The sequence below is a fragment of the Acaromyces ingoldii genome (assembly GCF_003144295.1).
Source record: "Acaromyces ingoldii strain MCA 4198 unplaced genomic scaffold FA10scaffold_3, whole genome shotgun sequence".
In the NCBI taxonomy this organism is placed as follows: Eukaryota; Fungi; Basidiomycota; class Exobasidiomycetes; order Exobasidiales; family Cryptobasidiaceae; genus Acaromyces; species Acaromyces ingoldii.
Window position 1 is genome coordinate 1,824,674 of NW_020290249.1, and position 24,780 is coordinate 1,849,453.

Here is a 24,780-nt window from a genome sequence, read left to right on the forward strand (position 1 = left end):
CACCCTTTGTCACAGCTTCGTCTGCTCGAAGCCGGTCCAGAAGCGGCGGAAGTGAGGGGCCATGGGCGCAATGGGGATTGGGAAAGCCGGCTGGTGCGGCGGTGGCGGAGGGTGCAAGACGTCTGTCCCCTCTGCTTGTGGCGAGGTAGACGACGACGACGCGCCAGCGCCCCGCTGTGGCGGGGGCATGCCCCGCTGCTGCTGCTGCACCATGGCGAGCTGGTGAATCTGGAGACGCATGGCATGGAGCGCATGTCGCTGGCTGTTCATCTCTTCGTGGGCCCGGCTCGCCTCGAAGCCTGCCGAGAGGGCGGCCAGATGGCCCTCTTCTGCGCGGCGCTCGGCGGCATGGAGCTGCGTCGTGAGGGTGTTGAGCACAGACTGCAGCTCGACGAGCTGGTGCGAGAGGCTCGACGACCGGTCCAGCGGGGCAAGGCGGCGCGGTGCATCCTCATGCTCGGGCCACCGCCACGAGGGCTCGACGGCGGGCGCAGACGTGGACGCGGCCGGAAAGACCTCGGACGACGAGCGCTGGAGGGGCAGAGGTGGGGCCGCAGGTGCATCGTCCGCGGCTTGCGTGCTCGGAAGGGGAATGGCCGAGCCGGATCGATTCCGTATGAGCGAGGGAATGCTGCTTTGTCGCAAGGCAGGAGGATCAGCTGAGCCAGCGCCTGTGCCATCGCCTTCGCCCTGCTCTGTGGTGCCACCGTCTACGTAAAAGGCGCCGAGGCTCCGAATGCAGGCAGCCAGCATCTTCTCGGTGTCCATCTGCCGCCTGCTCATGTCGTCGAGAGCCGATGTAAGCCGGGCATTGTCGCTGCGCAGCGTCTCTATCTCGTCTGCATTTCGCTCAAAGAAGGCAGCGAGAGGCGCATATACGCAATGTGGCAGGTGCTCGGACCTAACCTGCGACTGTCGCCCGCTCCAGCGACAGCCGTGTCGAGCGTGGGGACATTCGACGACGGCGTGATCACAGACAGCCTCGTGCTCGGCGAGATGCCTTCGAGCATGGGTCGATGAACAGTGTGGGCACTGAAGAGGATAGGCTGGACAGACGTCGAGGTGCTCGTCGAGTTCTCGCTCCTTGATCATGTCTTTGCATCCTTCCTCGCCCTCACCAAAGGGGCAGGGCACCCTCACGACGGTACACTGACCCGAGGTCGTGTGGTGCTCCCAGTCCTTTCGCATGACTTTCTGTCCACATTCGCATCGGCCCGAGCGAAAGGAAGAAGAGGGGCGGTGCTTTGCTACTGAGCCACCTGCAGCCTCGTACTCGCCCACGTAGGCGTGGCCGCAATCGTGAAAGATGTGGGTGCGAACGAGGCCCCTTTCGCAGGTATGGTTGCATCCTCTGCCGGCGTGCGGGCATCTGACGAGTAGGGAATCAACCATGTTCCGGATCAGCGGCGCGGCTGGCTGGAAAGGGTGCGAAGATTCGAGCGGGGCGCGGCAAGTGGGGCACGTCGTCGTCTTGGCTGGTCCTCGTCGTCCTTGTGCCTGATCCTCGCGATGCGTTTCTCGCTCCCCATCCTCATTCTCTCCTAGCACAGGCTCGGCTTGCGTCGATGATGACACATGCGAGCGGATGCACAGAGCGCAAAAGACGTGTTGGCATTTCGCCGAAGCCACGACGGGGTTCAGAAACGGGTGCAGGCATATTGCGCACTTGAGCCAATCCGAAATGTCGCTGTCCGACAGGGCATAGGTAAAGTCCTGCGACGTGGGTTGCTGCCACGTCCTCCTGCCACACGACGAAGACGACGATCGCCTCCTCTCTCCATGCGCCCTCTCTCTTGGTGTGCCGTCGCGCGACTCCATCGAGCGAGCGAGTGAGCGAGAGGAGAAGATGAATGACTTGGGGTGTGGCTTCGATGAAAGGAGGGTGTGCTTTCAGACAAGCTTGGGCCACCCTTGGGCCTGCGACTTTCTGTTCTGTACTAAAAGTCGCGTGGCTGACTTGGCAGGTGCGTCGGCCCGCCGCCCACCGTACGCGCTCCTTTTGCCCGACAGGGCTCATATCGCGACTGCACACGTCTCTCCTCTCATTGATCCTTTGATCGCCGCTCCTTCTCCAAACTGAAAGGGAACAGAGGCGGCCCAGCACCTAGGCGCCCGTGATTCTCGTAGTACCTCGACATCGCCGTCTCCACACCGCTCTTTTGCCCACGGTGACATCGTCGACGGCTTCGCTGCTTGTGCCAAAGGGGCCGACAACTCGACCTCTGGCACAGGCATCGCTTCCTCCCACATCTTTCGTCGGCCTCATCTTTTCCAACTGTAACTCCACCAACGGACTGGCGCGCGGGCGCGTCACATGAGCTGGCGACCGCGCGACTGGGGAGGAGTCGGCTGAAGTCCTGTTGGCGGTGCTATTGGTCAGAAGATTAGCAGCAGTGGGAGCAGCAGCAGCGGCGGCGGCGGCGGCGCAATGAACACGATGAACACGGTCAACTCGCTCAACAACCAAAAGTCAGCCCTCTCGGCCGCGTATGCCGAGCTGGGAAAGGAGCTCTCCACCGGCCGACTCAGGTCGGTGGGTGCATACACACTGGGCAGACCGATTGGCGAGGGGACCTTTGGTAAGGTGCGGCTGGGCACCCACCGGCTGACGGGCACCCGCGTCGCCATAAAGCAGGTGCCCAAGGCTCTCAGCGCAAGCCTGACGAGGGAGATCCATCACCATCGACGGCTCCATCACCCGCACGTCATGCAGCTCTTCGAGGTCCTGGCCACCGAGACCAACATCTGGATGGTATCGGAGCTGTGTGCGGGTGGCGAGCTGTACGACTACCTCGTTGAGCGCGGCGTCATGCCCGAGCCTGAAGCCCGGCGCCTCTTTGGCCAGCTCTGTCTGGCCACTGCCTACATACACGGAAGGGGAATCGTGCATCGAGACCTGAAGCTGGAGAACGTGCTCCTCGACGATCGCTGCAACGTCAAGCTGGGCGACTTTGGCTTCACAAGGGAGTTTGAGGGCAAGAAACTCATGGAGACATTTTGCGGCACCACGGGCTATGCTGCGCCCGAAATGCTGGCGGGGAAAAAGTACACGGGCGAAGAGGTCGATATTTGGTCACTGGGTGTCATTCTGTATGCGCTCCTCTGCGGTGCCTTGCCCTTTGATGATGACGACGACGACGTCATGAAGAGCAAAATCCTCAAGGGCGACTACGAGTTGCCTGAGCAGCTCTCAGAAGGTGAGCAGATTGTGGCCTCGCGACTGCGATGGGGACGATCACAAATACTCACTGCTCCAATCTCCGTCACGGCAGAGGCACGCGATCTTGTCTCGAAGATCCTGCAACAGGAGCCGAGCGCACGGCCATCTATCAAGTCGATTCTAAGTCATCCCTGGTTCTCAAAGATCATGGCGACGACACCAATGGCAACGGTCGAGGAGCATGAAGGAACCGAGGATCTGGGCTACTTTGCTAATGCTGATGCCGATGCGGAGGCCAGCAAGACCGGCAAAGAACCTTCTTCCGCCCCACGAGACGCACTCAAGGCTGTTGATGTCAACCAGGACACAATTCCCTCGAGTGCAGAGGCAACAGCCACCGCGTCGCCTGCCGGCTCGAGTGCCGTGCTTGCCGCCGCTGGCTCCTCCGATGAGCCATCTCCAGCGCAGTCTGCGCAAAGCAAGGAAGGTCTACACCTGCAAATTGGCAACCATGTTGGTTCTTCATCAGGCGTTTCGGAGACGAGCTTCCACTCGGCTCACAGCGACGGCGATTCGAGCGATCGGAGATCGCAACGGACCGCCACAACAGACCCTACGACGGAGGAAGGCGAGACGGAGGGTACCGCCAAAGAGCCTCATGATAGACCAGAGTCCAGCGCCGCCCTGGCTCTGCACCGTAATGAATCACAAACGACGATCCGGAGAACCAGCTCCTCGGGCAGCGACAGCTCGAGAAGAGCCGCTGTGATTGCAGGCAAGGCCGCTGCTGCCGCCGCCTCAGCTCCCCTGCCGACGCACCACGAGATCTCTAGCTCTCCCGGGTCTTCGCCCGAAGGCGAAGACGAGGAAGAAGCTTCGTCAGCCATCAAGCGGCCCGAATCGGCACCTTTGGAAAAGCGAAGCTCTCAAGGCTCGTCGATGGGTCACCATCGCACACCCTCGAGAACCAAACGGCGATCCTTCAGCGGGCTCTCTGACCACCATCCGCCCATGCTCGACAATCGGCCGATCGACTATGTTGCACAGCTCGAGCAGTCGTCGCCCGCGCTTTTCTCCTCTACCCTTGAACAGAATGTTCTACATCAGCTCAGCGGATTGGGCATGGACGTGGGTCAGATTGTTCACAGCGTTGTTGTGGATGCGTGCGACGCGACAGGTGCTCTCTGGTGGATGCTCAAGAAGAAAGCGGAGGAAAAGAAAGCGCTCGAGTCACCAAAGGCGACCAATGTTACTCCAGTGGCTACTTCGTCTGCGCTTGGCTTGCCGCCCCCGCCCCTGCCGCCGAAAGACCCGGCGCGCCGAGCGCATGAAGAAGCAGTCCGGGGAGACTCCATCGATCAGGCCCTCTTGGCACTAACAAGCCTCCAACAGGACAGGGCACGGCGCTCACCGACGGAGGAGAAGAGCAATCCTATGAAGCCGCAGGCGGAGAGGCGCAAGTCGTCGTCTCAGCGAGCTGATGGCGCCAAGGAGGGAGCGAGCGTGAAGTCGCCGAGAAAGAAAACACTGATCGATTTGGCGAGATCGAGTCCTTTGGACCCTAGCGGCGAGAGCAGTAGTAGCAGCAGCGTCAATGGAGGTGGCAGTCCCTCGAGGCCCCAGCGGTCTACGGAACGCAACCGAACAAACTCCTTCAGCGTTCGATTGTCTAACGTCCTCAAGGGCCAGGATCGTGACGGGGTTAGTGGCAGTGGTGCAAGCGGCAGCGGTCAACGTCGAGACTCTCCCGATGCAGTCGTCATTGGGGATGAAGAGCTGCCGCTCGAAAGGTCGAAGAGCCCCGTCGGCGCCTTTTTCAGCAGTGCCAAGAGGGAGGACAAGGAGAAGAAAAAGGCAGCCAAGCTCGATGCACGACTGCCGCTTCGAAAGGAAGCCACGATCAAAGCTGCCATGCCTGCACTAGAGACGGACAAGGAGAACAATGAAAAGATTGTTCCGACATCGAGTACTACTAGCAGCTTTGCAAGTTCACCCGCCAGATCGAGTGGCAAGGAGAAGGAGAGGGACACCGTCGTTGAGAGGGAGCCGACAGCGTCGCAGTCGGTGGAGACATTCAGCACAGTCACGTCGTCCAACGAAGAAAGATCCTCATCTAGGACTCTTAGCGACTCGACGAGCCCTACAAAGGGAGCGCGAGCCAAAGCCTCTTTCCTGACAACTGTTCGAAACTGGCTTGGGACAGAAGACAAGGCGACGATGCGGAGGAAAGCAAAGTTCAAGGGGCAAAAGCACCCTCCCTCAAACTTGGGCCATGCAGGTCCAAGCGCGACGAGTCAGACAATGGCGAGAACGGGAAGTGTTCGTAGTCGGAACAGCCCATACCCGCCTCCCTCGGCTGGCAGTGTCTCTCGTCGGTCACCTCGACAGACACTGGCGCACCAGAGAGGGTCGCTCAGCCGTAGAAGCTCGTCAGGAAGTGCCTACGGATATGAAGGTGCGCCATCGGCATCGGCTCGACCAGTGAGCATGCGAAGATTGAGTGCCGGAAGCATTACGCCCACGGGGACCGGATCGCTCTTCGCAGAAGATTTTGGTAGCGTACCTTTGACAGCCTCTTCGCAGCGATCGAGCCGGCCTGGAAGTGCCCAGTCTTTCAATCGACAACCCCAGTCGGGCTTGCGGGGAAGGACAGGGTCCGTAAGCAGCACTGGCTCCCTTATGAGACAACAGCAACAGGGTGGCGGCGTGCACGGCAGCGCAGCTGGAGCGTCGACCTACAGTGGCAGTCTCCGTGGCATCCATACCCGACGTCCAAGCGACGGTGGTTCCACTGTTCGAAGGCATCGCAAATACCCAAGCAGCACACACTCGCTTCGAGCAAGGTCTGAGTCCGATGAGATCTCTCGACCTTCTACGCCCACCAGGCACGACGAAGCTCGCGAGGGCGGGCCGGTGGCAACGCAGACCCCGAGAAGATCCATCGATTCCTCGGTCGAAGTTGGTGCTGAGACGAGAAGTCGAGCGCTTAGCTCGCCAGAAACGCCCCGACAAAGTGTCTTCGTTGCTCATCGCTCTCGCACTCCGTACAAGCCACCATCGGCCAATGCTTCACTTCACCATCATTCCTCATCAACGTCTTCGTCCCTTTCTAGTCATCCTTCACACCTCCACCCTCACCATCATCAGCACTCTCACTCCCTTCCCACCGATCCTTTGGCCTCTGCCAGGAAATCAGCTGTGTCGTCAGCTTCAGGCACGGTTGCGACCGCAAGAGCAGCGGCGACCGAGAGCGCTCCGAAAGCTGCGACGTGGAGGCGATCATGGGGCCGACCGCCGCCGAACTGGGCTGGATTTGTCGACCCGCCGCAGCCGCCGGCCCGGAGCACTTCGAAAGCAAATCACGGCGCAGGCGAGGATGGCATGCCCAAGCTTCGCGACGTTTTTGCGGACAAGAGCTCTCGGTCAGGTCACGGAGGCCTGAGTGAGGATGACGGATGGGAGGACGAGGACGAGGAGGGCGACGAGCCAGTGTACGCAGGTGGCCTTGGCCAGCTGAATAGCTGGGCCTCCTCAGTCGGCGCAGCTCGTGCGAGCCAATGGGCGATGGGCGATGCGGCTTCGACATCATCCTCGTTGTCGCCACAGACTCCAGGGTTCAATAATAGCAGCATGGCGAGCAGACGAGCCACATCGTCTCCATTTACAACTCGCACGTCAGCAGCAGCTCCGAACGTATTTCCGGGCTCCATGGAGGCGCCGAGGGGCGGGGCAAGCGGTGGTTTTGCAAGCAGCACGGGCCGATATGCCGGTGTCCGCTCGCTTTTCCAGCCTCCAAGCCTGGGAAGAGAAACGATGCCAAGGCTGTTGAGCGCAACGATGCCTGCGCTTGCGAGTGGAGCGACAGGCGGCAAGGGCAGCGATGGTGGACCGCCAAGCACATCTGGTGCAAGCGAGCGCGGACCTTCTCCGACTCTGAAGAATTCCCCAGCAATAACGACGACGCTGTCCGAGAAGGAGGCGGCTGGGTCTGCGGGAAGCACAAGAACAAGGACCGGGCCCCCTTCGGCGTTTGCGAGCGTGAAGACAATCGAGGAGGAAGAGGAGGACTAGGAGTGGAGCAGTTCCAACTCCATATCGACAAAAGCCTCAGTGTCTGGGTTGCTTTGACTTCTTAACCCCTCGCCTCAACTTCTCCTTTCCCTCAACACTATTGATACCCCACACCCGCCCCCCTTCCATTCTTTTTTTCTGTTCTCAGTAGACGATGTACTCTGGATTCTCCTCTCGCTCGTTCTTTTCCATCAATCATCATTGGGCAGGAGATTGAATTGGGCAGATCGGTGACTGAAAGCTGCATGCACAGAAGGTGAGAGAAACTACGACGCATTTGGAGATGGTTGAGCAAATAATTTTGGTTGATTTCAGACAAGCTGCTGGGGCTGAGCTTCAAGAGCGAAACTCGGCTCGACGGAGAGCTTCCTTGCAAGATTTTTAGCGAGAAGCTTCGCCTCTTCAATGCTTCCGTCTTCGTGCTGTATCTTGATCTTGGCCGCGTTCGGGTCCTTAGCGCTGCTGCTGATGCCACTGCTGGCATTTCGGGTCTGCAGCTGCTGTTGCACAAGGAGTGACCTCGTCAGCTCGCCTGCACGGTGCGCGACGATGGAGAGGAGCGAGTCGGAGAGGCCGTGGGTGGCTTCATTTCCTCCCAAAAAGTACATGTTGGCCTCGAAAGAGGCCGCCTTTTTCCCTCCAGCAGCAGCGCAGGAGGTCCTGCCCGTGTTCAAAGCTGTACCATCATCGTCGTGCAGCGTCACACTGCTTCGGCTAGACGAAGGCTCGGAAACGGCAGCGCTTCCCCTTCGCGTGACTGAGGGCGAGCTCACGTTGCTGCTGTCCCTCGAGCTGTTCCTCGAGGAGGCCGACGAAAGTGATGTCAGCTGGCTGACTCTGCGAGACGACGATGCAATCGACGAAGACAGAGAGGTTGTAGGGGTGGCGGGGAGCGGTGCTTGTTTGAAGGCGTCGGAGAGGTACGAGACGAGACGGTAGTCGCGCGTAATGCCTCGTGTCCGGTGTCTTTGGTACTCCAGCTGCTGCTGCTCATCCTCGTCACCTTCCTGCTGCTCATCTTCGTCGTCTTCGTCCACGCGCGCCCACAACGAGCCCTCGCGCTCCTGTCCAAACCCGAGCACACGCTTCTTCTCTGAAGCATCCTCGTCGAGGAGGGGAAAGTAGCTGTGAAGCTCCTCCAGGAATTTCATGGCCCTCGGCCTTCGCTCGAAACCGGTGCCCAGGAACAGTGCGTCGACTTTCTGCGTCTTCGCCCTCCACTCCTTTGCCACGTTGTCCCTCTGACCCTTGGTCGAAGAGAAGCGAAGCTGAATGGTCTCTTCCTCTTCATCTTCGAGGAGCGAAGCCTCGTCGATCTGAGTGCTGGGAAGCACCGTCAAACTTCCCGTTTGGGGGCCCTCTGCGTTGGGCCATGGCCTCTCATGATCAATGTCCTGATCATAGACGGCCGTGTGGAGCTCGTTCAAGACATCACTTCTCACGACGGAATAGTTGGTGCGCCTGTACTCTGCGAGCCAGGCCATGCGCTGGCTCTCGTTGCGTTTCCAGAAGACATCGGTGCGATCCGGATCAAAGGCGACCGCATTGACGAATGGCGAGTCGTCCGACGGCACCAAGGCAGAGGCACGGAAGACGAGGGCGACATGGGCAGTGGGAAACGTCTTGCGGAGGTGCAGCGACATCTCGCACGACGACTGACCGCCACCCACAACGACAAAGCGCAGTGGTCGGGTAGACGAGCGGCGAGTTTCCGCCTCTCGCAACTTGGGCTCGAGCTGGGCCAAGCTCGGAAGGTAGGTGCCCGAGTGGATGATTCGGCTCTGCATCCTCTGCTGCGAGGCCAGCAGGTGGTGGTTGTACTGCTGATAGATATCGACGAGCTGGTGCGGAACCTTTGGTAGGCCGCCCACGGCGACGGTGATGTTGCGCGCCAAACGCACCGTCAAGTCGCCCGTCGCGATTTTGCGGCTCGTGACGCGAAGAAGCCTGACGCTCTCATCGTCGTCTTCCACCGATTCGCTGTCCTTGCTCTGGGAAGCAAGCGTAACAAGCTCCGTGGTGGTGACGGGCTCCACGGTGATGACTTCCTCACCGTAGCTGACGGCGTGGCTCATACGATCCGCGGCCCAAGCCAGGTAAGCGCTCCATTCGCGTCGGCTCGGAATGTTGGCTTCTTTGTTGATGTAGGCCGCAAGCCGGTTCTTCGAATGGAGGTAGTTGGTGAAGCTGAAAGACGAAGTTGGGTCTCGCATCGTCACAAGGTCCTTTAGCGGCGAGACTTGCAGCTGTGAGCCGGGCAAGAGAAGGGAGGAATGCCTGAATGTGGTCTACCGTGAGCTACTATCTTCATTTTCTCTGCCTATGAGAGATCAAAGGAAAAGGGAAAGCAACCCACCAAGCGAAGCCAGGTTGTCGTTCAATGAAAGTTGACCTGAAGCCTCTTTCGGAGATTTCTTTGGACTCCTGCAGCGCAATGGCCAGCGATAGGTTGGCCGGTCCGAAGCCGATGCCGACCAGGTCGTAGATGTCGTCAGTACCGTTCATCTTGATGCTCTGATTCTATGAGATGACGTTGCGATTCGTAATTGGCGTTTCGAGGATGTTCGCTAGTAAGCGTCCGAGCGTGGGTACATATGCAGGGAGAGGTTCGTAAGGAGTTGGCGCACGGACGTTTGCAAGATGACGGTGTGAAGAAGGTGTGCGACCTGTAGATGAGAAGGGGGGATGGAAGGAGGAGGAGAAGAATCGATCGCAAGGGATGTGTAGGGGTGGAGTTGAAGATGGTCAAATGACCGCACCATAGGCAGCGGAGCGTCCAGCCAGCCACACGGGTGCGGATAACGTCCAAGTCGCATTTTTTTCCGACAGAGGGTTGACAGGACGAAGGGGGAAGATAGAGTTTGGAGGCCCACGCGTGATTTAACCAATCAGACGCGACCCAATGGTAAGCGGCATGTGCAGTACGTAAGCGGGAGCGCGAGGGTCGACGTCGGGGAAGGAGGTTGGAAATGACGAGGAAAGTGGAATGACGCAGCGGGGGTTCAAGCAGGCCAAAATGCCGGTATAGGGAGATGTAGGAAGGACGAGATGAATGAATAGTATGGTAAAAGCAAGATCAGCTTCGCTTGCATCTGAGATCCGTACCGAAGCAATGTCGCCACCCACGCTTAAATATATAGTGTGTCTCAGACTCCGATGTCTGACCGTCGGTAAAAGGCGGTGGCTTGGGCGGCGTCACCTACGGCTTACTGCTTGACAGGCGACGAAGAATTGGGGAGGGTTGATGAAGGGCGTAGAGCGAACGGATCGCTTCGCTTCGCACTATATATCCAGGACCAGAACAAAGTTCAGCAACCCACTTCTTCTTCCGCGCCACCCGTCCGGCTGTCCGCTAGAATTAAATAATCAAAAGAGAGAGTAGTGAAAGGAAAGAGGAAAAAAAATCAGCTAGTTGATTTGGTCGAGAAGGGGAAGCGACGGAGTCCTCCGACAGCGAAGCATGGCCAGCCTCAGCAATAGTGTTGATGTACGGAGAAGCTAAGATGCAACACGGACGCTTGGCAAAGGGCACATCGTCACAGGCTCTTTCTCGCGGAGAACGATCCGAGGTAGCTTAGATCCTGGCAATGTATCTAGAGGAACCGAGATATGAAGAAGGTGCACCGGCAGGCGTTCGCAACTGCACAACTTTAATCAGGTACCATTCAGAAACGGTACCTACCCACCTTGGCATTCTATTCTTGCACCTGCCGCCGTGCGGGAACGATGCGAGAGCCAGCTGGCCGAGGGGTCATGCGAGAGCTGAGCAAAGGCAGGCGAAGCGCTCTCTGCTGCCGTCTGCCGTGACCTGCCGTGGTCTGCCGCAACTATAATCCGGGTCGGCGAACGAAGGATTCACGGACAATATCAGTGACGTGCTTCCACGTATCTGATGACGGCGACTTAGTCTGCTTTGACACCGGTGGGGCACAATTCGAGGAAACGAGGAGAGACGGCTGCAACAAGGAAGCCGCAGGGAGGTCATTTAGCGCTATCGTCTTGCAGCTCAAAGAGGCCATGGCACTGAAGTATCTGATTTGGCCCTGTCTGCCGTTCTGTTGCCCCCGCTCTTCGCCGTCCGTTCTTACCGTCCAAATTTCCCTTATCAGATCGAGAATATCCGTGCCTATTCAAACGCGTTGCACTAGCTCCTCTTCAAACCCTTACCAAGTCACGCTTGTGTCATCTCATCAAAAACAGTGAGATGGTCCGACAGCGGACCCGAGTTGTTGACAACGATAGGCTCTGACGATGGACTCTGACAGCGAGTGTCTTGAGCAAACAAAAAGTCCAATGCCAAGACTTGACCTGGAGCCATTAGTTCCTGAGCGCCCAGAAAGGAAGAGACGAGAATGGTGAAAGCTTATAAGTGTGATCGCACAGCAGAATACATCAGATGATCGCTTGTCAACCGACCCATCGCTGCCAATGGTCAGCGCTGTCAAGTAGTGACGAGCAAGGCCGAGAGGTCGCTTCTTCGTTGTTGAGAGGCCGAAATCGGAGCATCGGATAATCCTCCGAGTGATCCGATTGATGACGATTGCTCGCCGGTAATCGCTACGACTTCTCGGCCTGAGGCCGTAACGGTCGAAGTGCTTTCTTATCTTGTGACGAGGTCTTCAAAGCTTGGTCCATCTCTTTGAGGAGGCAGTGCAGTGCATGCCAACTCAGCACAAAAATTCCGTATTTATCCATTTGGCAGGCAGTCACACACCCTAGGAGGCAGCCTCGTCTCGTCTGTCACCGTCCGCGCCTTGGTCGGATTGAAACTGCAGTCTCGGAACGGATCAAATACGGAAATTACATCAGACCGTGCCAATCATCCGTACCGGCCTTAACAACGGTCAAGCTCCTCGAAAGGGGTCCTTGGCAAGCGCGTGAACAAGTGATCTTCAGCAGCTGTGCAAAGCGCCACACGACGATACCACAGCTGAATGGTCAAGCAGTCAAGCAAAGTCTCAATCTATCGGAACTATGATTGCAAAGAGCAATAGAGAACAACTCAGAGCCATTCGATCGTTGATGGCGGCTTGGACGAAACGTCGTAGACGACCCTGTTGACGCCCTGGACCTCGTTTGTGATCCTATTCGAGACTTTGGAAAGGAAGTCGTACGAGAATGGGTACCATGTGGCTGTCATGAAATCGGTCGTTTGAGCGGCCCTGAGAGCAATGACCTGGTCATAGGTTCGCTTGTCGCCCTGCACGCCGACAGCACGGACGGGGAGGAGGACGGCAAAGGCCTGGCTGATTTCGTCGTAAATGCCTGCCTTTCGAATCTCTTCGATGTAGATGGTGTCAGCCTGTTGCAGGATCTCGACCTGAGATCGTGTCACAGGTCCCAGAATGCGGATAGCCAGGCCCGGACCAGGGAAGGGATGACGACCAACGAGATGAGCAGGAATGCCCATGACCTTGCCCAGCTGCCGCACCTCGTCTGCAAAGCCGTTTCGTCAGCATTTGGCAAAGGTAGACCTTTGTTCAAAGCGGAAAAGAACGGAGCTTACCTTTGAAGAGCTCACGCAGCGGCTCAATAAGCTTCAGCTTCATATCATCGAGGAGACCTCCGACGTTATGGTGCGTCTTGATCGTAGCGCTGGGTCCTTTGAAACTGATGCTCTCAATCACATCGGGGTAAAGAGTACCCTGGAGCAGGTACTCGTATTTCCCCTTGGTTTCGTGCTGCCTGCCCGCCTTCTTCGCTTCTTCTTCTTCCCGCTCGGCTTCTGCCTCGAGCTTGGCCGCTTCCTCCTCAAAGACATTGATGAAGGTGTTGCCGATAATCTTCCGCTTCTTCTCTGGGTCATCGACACCCTCAAGCCGGCCCAGGAAGAGCTCGCTGGCGTCGACGATGGTGACGTTCACGCCAAGATGCTGCGACAGCATCTCGTACACCTGCGCCGCTTCCCGTGCCCGCAGGACGCCATTGTCGACCATGACAGCATGGAAGCGATCACCGATGGCCTCATGCATAAGCTTGGCCGCCACGGAGCTGTCGACACCGCCCGAGATGGCACCAATAACCCTTCCCTTGGGTCCCACGAGCTCGCGGATCCTGGCAATTTCCTTGTCGATGAACGTCTCCATGTTCCAGTCCCGTCTGCAATCGCAGATGCGCTCGACAAAATTTTCGAACAGTTCTTTGCCCCTCGGGCTGTGCGTCACCTCGGCGTGGAACTGAATCCCATAGATGGGCTTCGTCTTGTGTGCAAGGGCGGCGAAGGGCGCCGTCGACGTCTTAGCAACAACCTCGAAGTCTGGCGGGCAAACGGAGAGCTGGTCCCCATGCGACATCCAGACGTCTACCCGAGCCTCTTCGCCCGCAAAGAGAGCGTCCATGTGCGCATTTCCCGTCTTGACAACGTCGATCGTCGCCTTGCCGTACTCTCTCCGATCATGCGGGTCCACCTTGCCTCCGTGGTTCCACGCGATTTCTTGGAGGCCGTAGCAGATGCCCAGCACGGGAACGCCTGCCTCAAATACATCAGGGTCGACCCGAGGAGCACCCTTGTCGTAGACGCTGTATGGCGAGCCGGAGAGGATGATGCCCTTGGGTTTCCAGTCGAGATCCTTGATCTTTTGCGTGCACGGCAGCATCTCGCAGTAGACGTTGAGCTCGCGACATCTTCGCGTGATCAGATGGCTGTACTGCGAGCCGAAGTCGAGGATGAGGATCGAGTCGTACTGCGAATGAATCGCCTCTGTGGGCGCTGGAGTACCGTTCGCCATGGTGGATAGTGGTGAGCGGGCCTCTCCTCGTCTTTGCTCTGACTCAAACCCAAACGACGAGCTCTATTTTTTTTCTTTTCTCCCTCGACGGACGTCTTCGTAAAAAGAATGAGAAAAAATTCGCACTCGCGACGCGTTTCGGCCGAGCTGCTAAGATATCATGCCACGCGAGCGTCTAGCTACTTCGATCGATCTGAAGCGCCATGACGTCTTCGAGTTCGCCCCCTTTGAGGGAGGGAGAGGAAGACCCTCGCGCGACGGGTCAAGTGTTCTTCAACGAGACCGCATCCGCAGCTTTCTTCTTCTTCATTAACCACCACCAGCACCACCACCAGCACAGCTAGAAGCCTACTATAACAATGTCGACCAAGTCGCAGACTCTGATGCACCTGTTAGTGGCTGCTCTCCTCCTCTGTCGCTCTGACAACCTCCACTGACAAGACGCGGTCATTTCACTTTCCGCTGGATATACAGGAGCGGCGCTGACCAGCGCGAGGCACCGGGCAAGGCCGACGAGAACCCCAACCCTTCGCACGAGAAGGGCACTGAGAACTCGCACCAGAACCTCGACAGCAAGGACCAAAAGTCGATTGCCAACAAGCTCGACCAGGCCTCGAAGCAGGAGGACCGCCAGGCCAAGGCCGAGGCTGCCGAGAACAACAAGCCCCCCACGCGTGCGGCAGAGGACCATGGCAACAAGCCTTCGAGGGGCGCCCAGATCGACGAGGCGCTCGAGGCCGAGGACCAGGCTACGCTCAGGAAGAAGGGCATTGAGCCCTGAAGACTTCCATGCTCTTCTTTGGCACTTTTATCATCTCGAGTCGTTCTCTTACTCTCTCACTCTCACAACCTCCTGTATGACTAGAGCGTCACAAACACAAACACAAACCACAAAGCATAGACAGAAAGGGATCACTGCAATAGGAATTCTTCTCATCATCTTCTTTTGGCTTTCGGTTGATTGAAGAGGGAGACTGGAACTACTAGACCGAGTCCGTTTCCAGCTCCTCAGATACCACGGCCTGCGCCCACCTGCAGAGGGCTTCTTCGAGCATATCGAGCCACGGTGTACCCAACTGCTTTCTGGCCACGCTTTTGGGATCAAACACTGGCGCAAGAGGCGGAAGTGGTGTCGCTTGTGGTGGCACGGCACTCCCAGATGAGGACAGCTCGACAAGCGCAAGGTCCTCCTTCGACGTATTGCTGGCGCTCCCATAAGTGAATGAGGACATTCGCCTCGTGCTTGCAGCAGCTGGCGCCACCACCTGTTGCGAACCGGAGAAGGACAACAGGTAACGGAGACGAAGCGCAGCCGTCCAGACCCGTAGATTCTCGGTCCGTCTGAATGTCCAGCCCAGGCTGCTATTTGTGCCAGACGTGCTTGTCTCTCCCTTCTTTTTCCTTTCCTCCCTTTCAAGCTTCTCCTCGATGCGCTCCTGAGCGCTCTTGTTCTTTCGCGCTTCTCGCGCTGCGCGCTCATACGTCATGACATCGTGGATGTCCTGAGGCTGAATGAATCCCCAGGGACGCTTGCTCTGGCGCAGCGCCTCGTTGTAGGCCAAGCAGAGCAACTGGCCGTTGGAAAGCGCGCTGAGGAAGGCGAATTTGCCAGTGCTGGGGGTGTCAAAATCTTCGTCGTCTTCTTCCTTTTGCGTGTAGGGATGCGAGGAATCGACCTCGTCCAGCAGAGGCACCTCCAATGCCAAGTCGGAGGGAAGCATGTCGATGAGGAGGTCGCGGGCGCGGGCGATAGATCCACCGGGATAGTCTTGGCCTGCGCGGGCCCACGGAGGAAGATCTTCTTCTCCTGCTGCTCCCGTCAAGATGAGATCGGCATCACCCTCATCGATCGAATCGTCGATGCTGACAGCGCCCATGCCAAGTGTGTCTTGCGCCTTGTCACCCTGCTCGGGACCATGAAGTTGCACCCTGATTGCCGGGGTGTCACCCACCGAGGCTGACTGATTCCTCCTCGAAAGGCGATCAATTGTCAGACCAGGGGCGGACCCGAGTCCCAGGTTCCTTCCTAGTGACCTCTGCTGAAGGTTCGCCAAAGAAGTCCTCGTTCTCGTCCGTTTCCCGGGTCCATGCGACACCAGCGCGAGGACGTTATTAACCGTTGTCAAATACTCCTTGACAACCTCTCTCTCCTTTCGAAGGGACGACAGGGCAACTCTTTCTCGAGGTGGAAAGGCCGCTGTCACATCCTCTGTGCTGGCATTGCTCGCTGTCGAGGATGAGAACATGCCTGTCGAAGATCCCGTCAGATCGACGGTCAACGTCGAAGGGCTTGCAAAGGATGCAGAGAGCAACGCAACATTGCGCTTCACTTCATGACCCTTGACCTCGCTCATCACATCCTCGGTGCTCGCGACCTTCGTCCTCTCGTCGAGCTCGCGCATCGCTCCAAGGACACTGAGGGAAGAAGTGCGGACGAGGACGAGGGGATCGTTTGCGTCCTGTTGCTGTTGTTGATGTTGCTGCAGCGGTGTCTCTTTGCTCTTGTCTACCGTCTTGTTGACGTCTGCAGCGGATGACATTCTTGACATGGAACCTGCTCGATTAACTTCTTTGACGCCGTCTCCTGTGACTGAGCTTCTTCGGCGTTGTGCAGCCAACGTTTCAAAAGGATCAAGTTGCTCCCCTTGGATCGGTTTTGCCGGAGCGAAAGGGATCTCTGGCCTGCTCTTCCACGCACTAGGCATGCCGCTGCTGCTTCCGGTGCCTCGAGGTAGGCCCATGAAGCTGCTCTGGCGTTTGAAGGAATCTTTCGGCTTGAGTGTGCGACCAGAGGGGCCTAGGGCACCTTCCTTTGAGGACATAGGGCCAGCAGCACCGCGAGGTGTAATCGAGTCCGCAGGTAGGGCAAAGAGGTAAGTTCGAACCTTGCGAATCGTGTTCGAAGTGCTTTTGAGGAGCTCGTCTATGTCCACCGGTTCGCCATTATTTGCCTGCTGCTGTTCCAAAGGCACACTCGAGCTCGGTCTTCGAGAGAGGGAGCCGGAGAGATGTCGCGCATCTTCTTCGCCAGCTGTCTTGATGAGGTCCATCAGACCCCACTTCTGGCACGTCTCATCGAGCGCAGCCAGAACGCCGGGCCGTAAGATTCGAGGGTCAGCATCGAGCTGCTTGCCCACGTCGGGATACGGCAGCGGCTTCTTGTATCGTGACATCTGCAGATCTTCAGGTCGGAGAAGGTCGTCTTCATCGTCCTCATCATCGTCGTCGGGGCCGTCGTCGCCTTCGCCATCACCTTTACCATGTTCAGCGACCCGCCCCTCCTTGTTTTCGTCATGTCTTCCTTGCAGAGCAGCCAAAGCGAGGTCTCGTCCTCTTCCTGCGGTATCGTCGTCGCCAGGGGTTGGCCGAGCTAGAGGATCGTCCAAGGCCCGCTCAGCCGCGTGGCCAATCGCCAGCACGCCACCTCCAGCCGGTTTCTGCTTGCTTGCCCTACCACAGGTGAGGATCAAGTCAGCCATGGAAGCAGCAGAGTGACCACAAGATGAACCCACAGTCCATGGCTATTGTAAAATCTTTGCAGGTGGCTGATGGATCCAAGCGCCTGCACGCTGTCTCTCTTCCTTGCCGAGTCAGAAAAGGGCTTCGAATTGGACGAGGACGAGGCAACGCCCCTCTTTGCCCTCTTTGGCGAAGTCGTGGTCGTAGTCGTGGTCTTGGTCGTAGTCGATGTCGGTTTCTTGTTGGTCGTGTATGTCGTCGTTATCGGAGGCTCCTGCTCCTGCTCAACGCCCATTCCGCTGCTCTCAAACGTCGCAGTCGTCGATTCTCTTGCCGAAGCGGGTGGCATCGATGAGGAATCGGTCAAGTGCTGATGGTTTGACGAAGCCTTTGGGTTGAGGTCGTCGCAGTGCACGTTTGCGCCCACCGATGGCGCCTCATTCTCCTTCTCGGTGGCAGTCTCAGAAGGTGTGTCGCTCATTGCTCCTTATTTTCTGTAGATGTGCGTTAATGTGATGATGCCGGTATCAATGTCGCTGCTAGGCTGTTTGCTATGATGTGGTATCCGATGCGTGTCTCCGTTGGCGTTGATTGGGGTCTTGATCGAATTGAAGGTTGGGGTATGTATGCTATCCCGTTCGAGATCGTACGAGCGGCGGTGGGATCGAGAAATGAATGAGGTAGCTTGCAAGTCGTCAAATCATGAGCAGAAGAGAAGGAGGACGGGGCGAAAGAGAGATCAGAGAAGGACGCGGCGTCGTCGGTGCGCCCCAACGCCAAAAGAACAAGAATCGCACACGGTCGAGGAACGGTCGGGAGAGAAGGGGGGGCAGGCAGCCCCAAATATAATGGAAGCTCCAAATTCAGCCAAGCAAGGGCCAGCCTGCACCTCCACTAGGGTAGGGAATCGCAAAAGTTTATTTCATTTGCTGTTGGAACATCACTACTTCGTAAAGGTCGAGGACATCATGCTTCTCTACCGTACACGGGCAGAAGAAGGCCGCTTCGAAGGCGTAAAGGGGGGCGTCAAAGGGCATAAGACGGTAGAGCGGGAACGTGGGGAGTGAAGGGAAGTTGTGGGCAGATGAAAGTAGCGTGGAGAAGGGGCAAGACTCCATTTGGGGACGGGGAGCAGGAGGGCAGACGCTCATCTCTAGCTAGCTTGCTATGGCTGTAGCTGACGGCAGTATAGTAGAGTAGTCCGATACTTTACGATCGATTCATCTGCAGAAAGAGAGACGGGAGAGTGGGACAGAAGAAGTTTAGACGAAATAAAGTATAGGAAGAAGTAAAGTTAAAAAGAATGTGGTTGTCGAAGAAGGGGGAAAGGATGGCGGGATGGTCGCCGTCACTCTATGGTTGCAACGTGCAGTCGACCCGCCGGGGAATTTGTTGATTTGTTGAGTAGCAGTGGTTGTCGTAGTTGTTGTATTGAGGAGAGTGATGGCGCGAGTGCGAAGCGAGAAGTCGAAGAGGCGCACTCAAGTGCCAAACAAAACATTGTCGAGACGAAAACATCGCTGTGTGGAAAGAAGAGAAGAAGGGGACAGCGCCTTGTTGATCAGACAAGCGAGCGAGCTGTCTAGTCCTCGTCGATGTCGAGGCGCGTCTGGAAGGCGTAGAGGTCGCCTCCGTCTGCGTCCTTCTCGTGGACGATCGTGAGTCGCTGGAGGTTCGTGAAGAAGTCCTCGAGCAGCTCGTTCTTCTGGCCAACCTGTCGGCGGCCGAGACGGTCCAGGGCGGGGATACGGCTGAGGATGTAGTAGACGAGGGCAATGACGATCGTGACACCGATCGAGTAGGCCCAGACACGAACGACCGTGACAATGTCCGTCCATCCACCGTGGGGAGCGGTGAGCGGGTTCCGGTTGGGAGCGCCCGAGAGCCAGCCGAAGAGACAGAAGATGGTCGAGATGGCGTCGACACCCAGGACGGCGCCAACAAGCTGCCAGCTGGGGAGCGTGATGTCCGACTCGCCACCGCCGAGACGGGTGACGAAGATGAGCCAGTTCTCGGTGAGCGAAACCTCGAGGAAGAGAATCTCCTGCGTGTTGCCGAAGTTCTGGATGACACCACCGCTGTGCAGGAACAGGGTTCCGCGGAGGATCCAGGTACCACCGGCAAGAAGGAGACCGAGGATGACCGAAATGAACCAGATCTTGGGCAACTGCCACTCGACGGGGGCGCGAGCGTGAGGAGCGTTGTCGTAGGCAATGGCGATCGTGGCAACGTCGGCGAACAGGGCGATGAAGACGATGAGGTCAGCGCGGATCACCTCGTCGAGGATGATGATCGAGAGGACAAGGTAGACTTCGAGGTGGAGACAGAGCGAGATACGGTACTGGATGTAAGCCTTCATGCGGTGGAAAATCTGACGGGCGACCTTGATGGAGGTGATGATCGTCGAGAGACCCTCGTCGAGGAAGACGACGTCGGCAGCCGAGCGAGCAGCATCCGAGGCACCTTCGACAGCGATACCACAGTCGGCCTTCTTGAGCGAGGGAGCGTCGTTGACACCGTCACCAGTCCTGAGAGAGGAACGGGTAAAATAGTCAGCTCACGTGATTTCAACGCGTCTTTTCGGGCAGCCCCTATCCTCGGCTAAACAGCACGGACAGAAAGAAAAACGAAAAAAGAGAAAACTCACATGGCGGTAAGGTGACCACGGTGCTGGAGCATCTCGACGACCTGGTACTTGTGTTCGGGGAAGACCTCTGCGAAACCGTCGGCAGCCTCGACGAAGTCGTGGATGGCCGAGCCAGTCATGCCGCCAGAGCCAATGAGGCGCTGCGAGTCGTAGACCTTGGTACCGAGAGCAAGCATCTTGCACGTCTCCTTAGCAATAGCAACGGCGTCACCAGTAAGCATCTTGACGGAGACACCGAGAGTCTGGGCCTCAGCAATGGTGGCAGCCGTGTCGGAGCGAGGAGGGTCGAACATGGGAAGGAGACCGAGGAGCTTCCACTGGCCATCGTTGATCGCAACACCGAGCGAACGGAAACCACGGGCGGCAAAGTCACCAGCGACCTTGCGGTACTGGTCAGCAGTTTCCTTGTCAGGGGCGCAGAGCTTGAGGATGGCGTTGGGGGCACCCTTGGCGGCCGTGTACCTCTTTCCGTCCTTCTCAACCTCGGCAGTGATGCGCTTCGAGACAGGGTCGAAGGGCGTGAACTTGTGCGTCTTCCAGCCACGGCCGAGCTCCTCCTGAGCAGCGGGGTAGTCCTTGAGCGTGCTGATGGTGACCTTGTCAATGGGGTCGAGCGACTTGATGTTGTGCGACGAAGCAAGAGCAGCGACGGCCATCATGTAGTTGACGTCAACACCCTCGGAAACGAAAGGCTCGTGGATCGAGAGCTTGTTGGCAGTAAGTGTACCAGTCTTGTCCGAGCAGAGAACATCAACACCGGCGAGCGACTCAATGGCGGTGAGCTTCTGAACGATGGCCTGGCGCTTGGCGAGGTAGGCGGCACCGACGGCCATGGTCGTCGTGGTAACGCAGGGAAGACCGACGGGAACACCAATGACGAGGAAGATGAGGGTGTAGATAAGCAAGTTGTTGTCCTTGGGCTGAGCAATGCCAGTGTTGCGGAAGAAGCCAGAGATCCAGAAGGCGAGGATGAAGACGACGACGAGGATGAGGAGCGTTGTTCCGATCGAGTCCATGACAATCTGGAAGTGACCCTTGGTCTCGCCACCGAGGACGAGGGCAGCGGTGCGGCCGACGAAGGTCTGCTTGGCAATGTCCGTGCAGAGGATGTAGGCCTTGCCACGCTTGCAGCCAGTCGTGTAGAAGACCGAGTCACCAATGTGCTTGTCGACGGCGAGCGACTCTCCGGTGATGGCAGACTGGTCGCAGGCAATGATCGCAGGGCCCTTGTCGATGCCCTCGTCGTCATCCTCGCCGCCACCGTGCCTCTTGGAAGCCTCCATCTTCTCCTTGATCGAGTTGGCCTGGCTCATGTCCTTGTCGTCGTAGTCGGCAAGCAGGCGACCGTCGCAGGGAACCGTCTTGCCGTCCTCGACAATGACAATGTCACCGGGGACAAGCTCACGGGCCTCAATTTCGTGTTCCTGGCCGTCACGGACGACGGTGGTCCTGAGCGCAATTCCGGCCTTGAGCTGAGCGACAATGTCGCCAGCCTGCTTCTCCTGGTACCAACCGACGAAAGCGTTGAGGAGCAAGATGGCGATAATGACACCAAAGTCAATCCATTCACGAAGACCACCAGCAAGGGCAACAGCCAGCTCCATAACTATTGGGAAAAGAGAATCAGCGTCAGGCTTGCCACAAGACTGCTGTGAAGGATTAGCTCACCGTAGAGAATGGGACCCTTGAAGAAACCGAGGAATTTGAGGAAGAGGTTCTCCGAAGGAGACTCAAGCTCGTTGAAACCGAACATGCTGCGACGCTTGTGGACATCGCTCTCCGAGATACCTCGGGTCATGTCCGTCTCAAGCCTATTGAAAAGGAGCGGGCAAGTCAGCAAGCTGGTATGCTACGTTGCGGTGGAAGAGTTGACTCACCAAGAGGCAGGCGTCTTGGCAGCAACCTCCTCCTGCTCCTCGCCATGCTTGTTGACGCGGACCTCCCTCTTCTTCCAGAAAGCAGGGAAAGAACGCTTGGTGACGACCTGGGTGTCGTCGCCGTCATCATCACCGCTGTGGCTCTTCTGCTCGCGGATGAAGTTGATGAGCGCCTGGTACTCGTCGTTGGTGGCATCGCCACCCTTTTCAACGTCGGACATGTTGACCAATTGTTGTGCTGGTGGGGTGGTTGACTATAAGACGTCGATGGGGATGAGAAGAGCACGAGGCAGGAAGTGGCCAGTTAAATAGAGGAAATGCTAAAAGAGAGGATTCGAATGTGTGGGCGTTTTGTGTTTGTAGTAGACGGAAGATTGGAGCGCCGAGTGGGTCAGGAGGTACGAGGAGATCGTGGAGACAGGGCGAGTCGCAAGAAGAGGGGACAAAAGGAGGAAAGAGAGAGAAAAAGCGTCAGCTTCACGTTCTCAGCTAATACCGTGAGAGAAAAGGCAACATAGATGAGGCAGAGCCAGAGCACGGAGGGGCATGAGCTGGGCGGACTAAAAGACAGGTCGCTCGCTTGCATCCGCTCGTCCGCTCATCCTGCTCCGCGCCGCCTGCCGCGGTCTAGGGGCAGGGACGCCCACGAATTTGAGGGGGATAGCCAGAGAGGAGGAAACTCACCACGAAAGCAAAGCCCCGATGGAATTTGGCGCACAAACTTGTCGCTGCTGGGCAAAGGTTGAGCACAGAGGATCAGTCTGTCCTACTTCCAAAGCTGGGAGTGAAAAGGGAAGATAAGGGCAAACCCGTCGTTCAGCCCAGACTCTGCGAAGACTTTTGCAAATGATCAAGCTCACCCTTTACACGACTACGACGGCGGTCGAGGGAGGAGAGGGGGAAGAGAGGATGGGGAAAGGGTGACGGGAAGAAAATGAAGAGGTTGGTCGATGAGGGAAAGGGACGAAGGTGTTGGCTCGTTCAAGAGAAAATATATAGGGGGGCCTGATGTTTTGAGCAGCTTCCAAGAGGGGGGGAAAGGCGAAGGCACCAATACAAAGTGGTCCTCGGACACCAGTTTCCAGTCTTCGATTGGATTAGGAATAGGTGCGTGCGATCGGAGGAAGGCAAGAGCCTCGCTGGCCGCTGGGCAGTATACCACTGTCCCATTATTTGTCCTGCCGTGATCTGTGCCCGCCGTGCCTCGAGCTCGAAAATTTTCTTTGCCCATTAGAAAAATTCAAAATGTCTCTCCTATCCGTCGCCTGCACAGAAGTCTTCCTAGCGCTGACCATAAAAAAACACTACACCCAAATACGACTGTCCGCTCGCAATCCAAAGAAGGCCAAGGCCAGGCTAACATGTGCTTGATAGCAAGGGGCACGAATGATGGCCATCTTGGTCTTTGGTCTTGACGTCAGTGGGAGCTCGATGCATCAGAAAGCGTTCAGCGTAGAGGCGCCCATAGAGGGCCCAGCATCATCTCAAAACATTGCCGCAAGCGTTTTGGAATACAACAATTGACGGGCCCGGGTGGCTGTCGGTTCAACGTGCGAAGGAATCCGAAACCGCGCGTCCGAAAGGAAAGGCAACAACAGGCGTGGAGGCAGCTTCGTTGTGCAAGGCCCCATGACAGACTCATTATTTGAATTCGCTTTGATTTCATTTCTCTTTCTGCGGTTTGACTCATGGCAGTAGTAATCCCTAGCCCAGCGGTGTAGCCGAGCAAACGCCCAGGTTGGCACCTCTTCTCCGACCGTATCTCCGCGCGCGGGCTACGGCAAAGCTTTTTATTTCCTGCTCCAGTCGCCGCGGGCGCGGATTCCAAGCCACGTTCAAATAAGAGATGAGAAATCATCGTTAGCTTTGCCTGCTTTGGCCCTGCATGTCCCTCCTCGGAGGGACAGAAACGATAAACGTCATCAAGCGCTCTGCTCGCTGTCGGTTTCGGCACGGAATAGGAGCGAGGCCCCAGCAGTAGTTGAAGTCGATTTTGCCGAGACGCAGAGGGGGCCTGGAGCGAATAATTTCGAAAGCTCGTTTAAACCCTCAAGCCAAAGACATGCATGCTGCGACCGCAACAGGTGAACGCCGACGCGGAGACGTGACGAGGGCCCAGGGTTGCGCGGGCGACGATAGACCGAGGCAAGCCCGGGCGAATGAGATGGGGACAGGCCTGGTCTCGACATAATCAGGGCTTCTCAGCTGCTACTACTACTCCTACTCCTACTCCTACTCCTACTACCACTACTACTAAAACTATTGCTACTCTGTTTCTGTCTCATGCTTTCTATTGAATTTCTCATCGGTTTTTGGGGGGAAAGCAGGGTTTTCCGAACGCGCGACATCCGAACACGAATGCAACGAAGGTTTCGTTTCTTCCTCCAGCCCTGCTTATTTATTGATATCCGCCATCACGCGTGCTTAGTGCTGTAAATTCTTGCTAGCTTTTGCTTGTACCTTGGATTGTCGATCATTTTTGCGATGCAGCGGTGCTATACGTACGTACTGTGCTACTGCATAGACAGACATTATTGCATGCCTGTCATGCGCGCCGCGTCCAAGACTGTGGTCACGAGACCATTTGGCTCCTACTCCTCTCCCCCAGCTTTAGGTGCTGGCGGAGCAGCAACGACAGCGCGACGCCGTCGGGGCTGGGGAGGTTGGACCATGCATGTGAACATATGAAATGTTGTTGGCCCACCGAAGCAGAATTGAACCTCGAGAGTTTGGTTGTCGACCACTGCCAAGGCCAAGTGAAAGAGCATTGGAGCACGGACATGCCTGCCAAGCAGGAAATCTCCGATTCTGCCCCGTGCGCAACATCGTATCGACGCC

At 57.2% G+C, this 24,780-nt stretch overlaps 7 protein-coding genes across 7 annotated transcripts; 2 read left to right on the forward strand and 5 right to left on the reverse strand.

The window, feature by feature from the left end:
- Positions 1-9: 9 nt before the first annotated feature.
- FA10DRAFT_301781 (hypothetical protein) lies at positions 10-1,878 on the reverse strand (the record flags this gene model as incomplete). Its single annotated transcript, XM_025525027.1, has 1 exon — positions 10-1,878. The coding sequence occupies exon 1, from the start codon at positions 1,816-1,818 to the stop codon at positions 10-12; it is 1,809 nt and encodes a 602-aa protein (XP_025377740.1). The 5' UTR covers positions 1,819-1,878.
- Positions 1,879-2,010: 132 nt separating this feature from the next.
- FA10DRAFT_241335 (Pkinase-domain-containing protein) lies at positions 2,011-7,443 on the forward strand. Its single transcript, XM_025519245.1, has 2 exons — positions 2,011-3,197; positions 3,273-7,443. The coding sequence occupies exons 1-2, from the start codon at positions 2,429-2,431 to the stop codon at positions 7,229-7,231; spliced, it is 4,728 nt and encodes a 1,575-aa protein (XP_025377741.1). The 5' UTR covers positions 2,011-2,428; the 3' UTR covers positions 7,232-7,443.
- Positions 7,444-7,542: 99 nt separating this feature from the next.
- Positions 7,543-9,736, reverse strand: FA10DRAFT_260361 (hypothetical protein; the record flags this gene model as incomplete). The annotated part of the gene is made up of 2 exons (XM_025520013.1): positions 7,543-9,508; positions 9,588-9,736. 2 exons carry the CDS (start codon positions 9,734-9,736, stop codon positions 7,543-7,545), a joined length of 2,115 nt encoding a protein of 704 aa, XP_025377742.1.
- A 2,450-nt stretch (positions 9,737-12,186) lies between these two features.
- FA10DRAFT_266998 (GMP synthase) lies at positions 12,187-13,872 on the reverse strand. Its single transcript, XM_025521737.1, has 2 exons — positions 12,738-13,872; positions 12,187-12,667 (listed from the first exon to the last, which is right to left on the reverse strand). The coding sequence occupies exons 1-2, from the start codon at positions 13,825-13,827 to the stop codon at positions 12,234-12,236; spliced, it is 1,524 nt and encodes a 507-aa protein (XP_025377743.1). The 5' UTR covers positions 13,828-13,872; the 3' UTR covers positions 12,187-12,233.
- A 373-nt stretch (positions 13,873-14,245) lies between these two features.
- Positions 14,246-14,885, forward strand: FA10DRAFT_266999 (hypothetical protein). The gene is made up of 2 exons (XM_025521738.1): positions 14,246-14,350; positions 14,434-14,885. The coding sequence occupies exons 1-2, from the start codon at positions 14,319-14,321 to the stop codon at positions 14,738-14,740; spliced, it is 339 nt and encodes a 112-aa protein (XP_025377744.1). The 5' UTR covers positions 14,246-14,318; the 3' UTR covers positions 14,741-14,885.
- Positions 14,867-18,226, reverse strand: FA10DRAFT_267000 (hypothetical protein). The gene is made up of 2 exons (XM_025521739.1): positions 17,472-18,226; positions 14,867-17,409 (listed from the first exon to the last, which is right to left on the reverse strand). Exons 1-2 carry the CDS (start codon positions 17,897-17,899, stop codon positions 14,943-14,945), a joined length of 2,895 nt encoding a protein of 964 aa, XP_025377745.1. The 5' UTR covers positions 17,900-18,226; the 3' UTR covers positions 14,867-14,942.
- Positions 18,227-18,671: 445 nt separating this feature from the next.
- FA10DRAFT_294158 (putative PMA1-H+-transporting P-type ATPase) lies at positions 18,672-22,163 on the reverse strand (the record flags this gene model as incomplete). Its single annotated transcript, XM_025524440.1, has 4 exons — positions 18,672-19,946; positions 20,066-21,671; positions 21,734-21,876; positions 21,943-22,163. The coding sequence occupies 4 exons, from the start codon at positions 22,161-22,163 to the stop codon at positions 19,001-19,003; spliced, it is 2,916 nt and encodes a 971-aa protein (XP_025377746.1). The 3' UTR covers positions 18,672-19,000.
- Between the last annotated feature and the right edge of the window lie 2,617 nt (positions 22,164-24,780).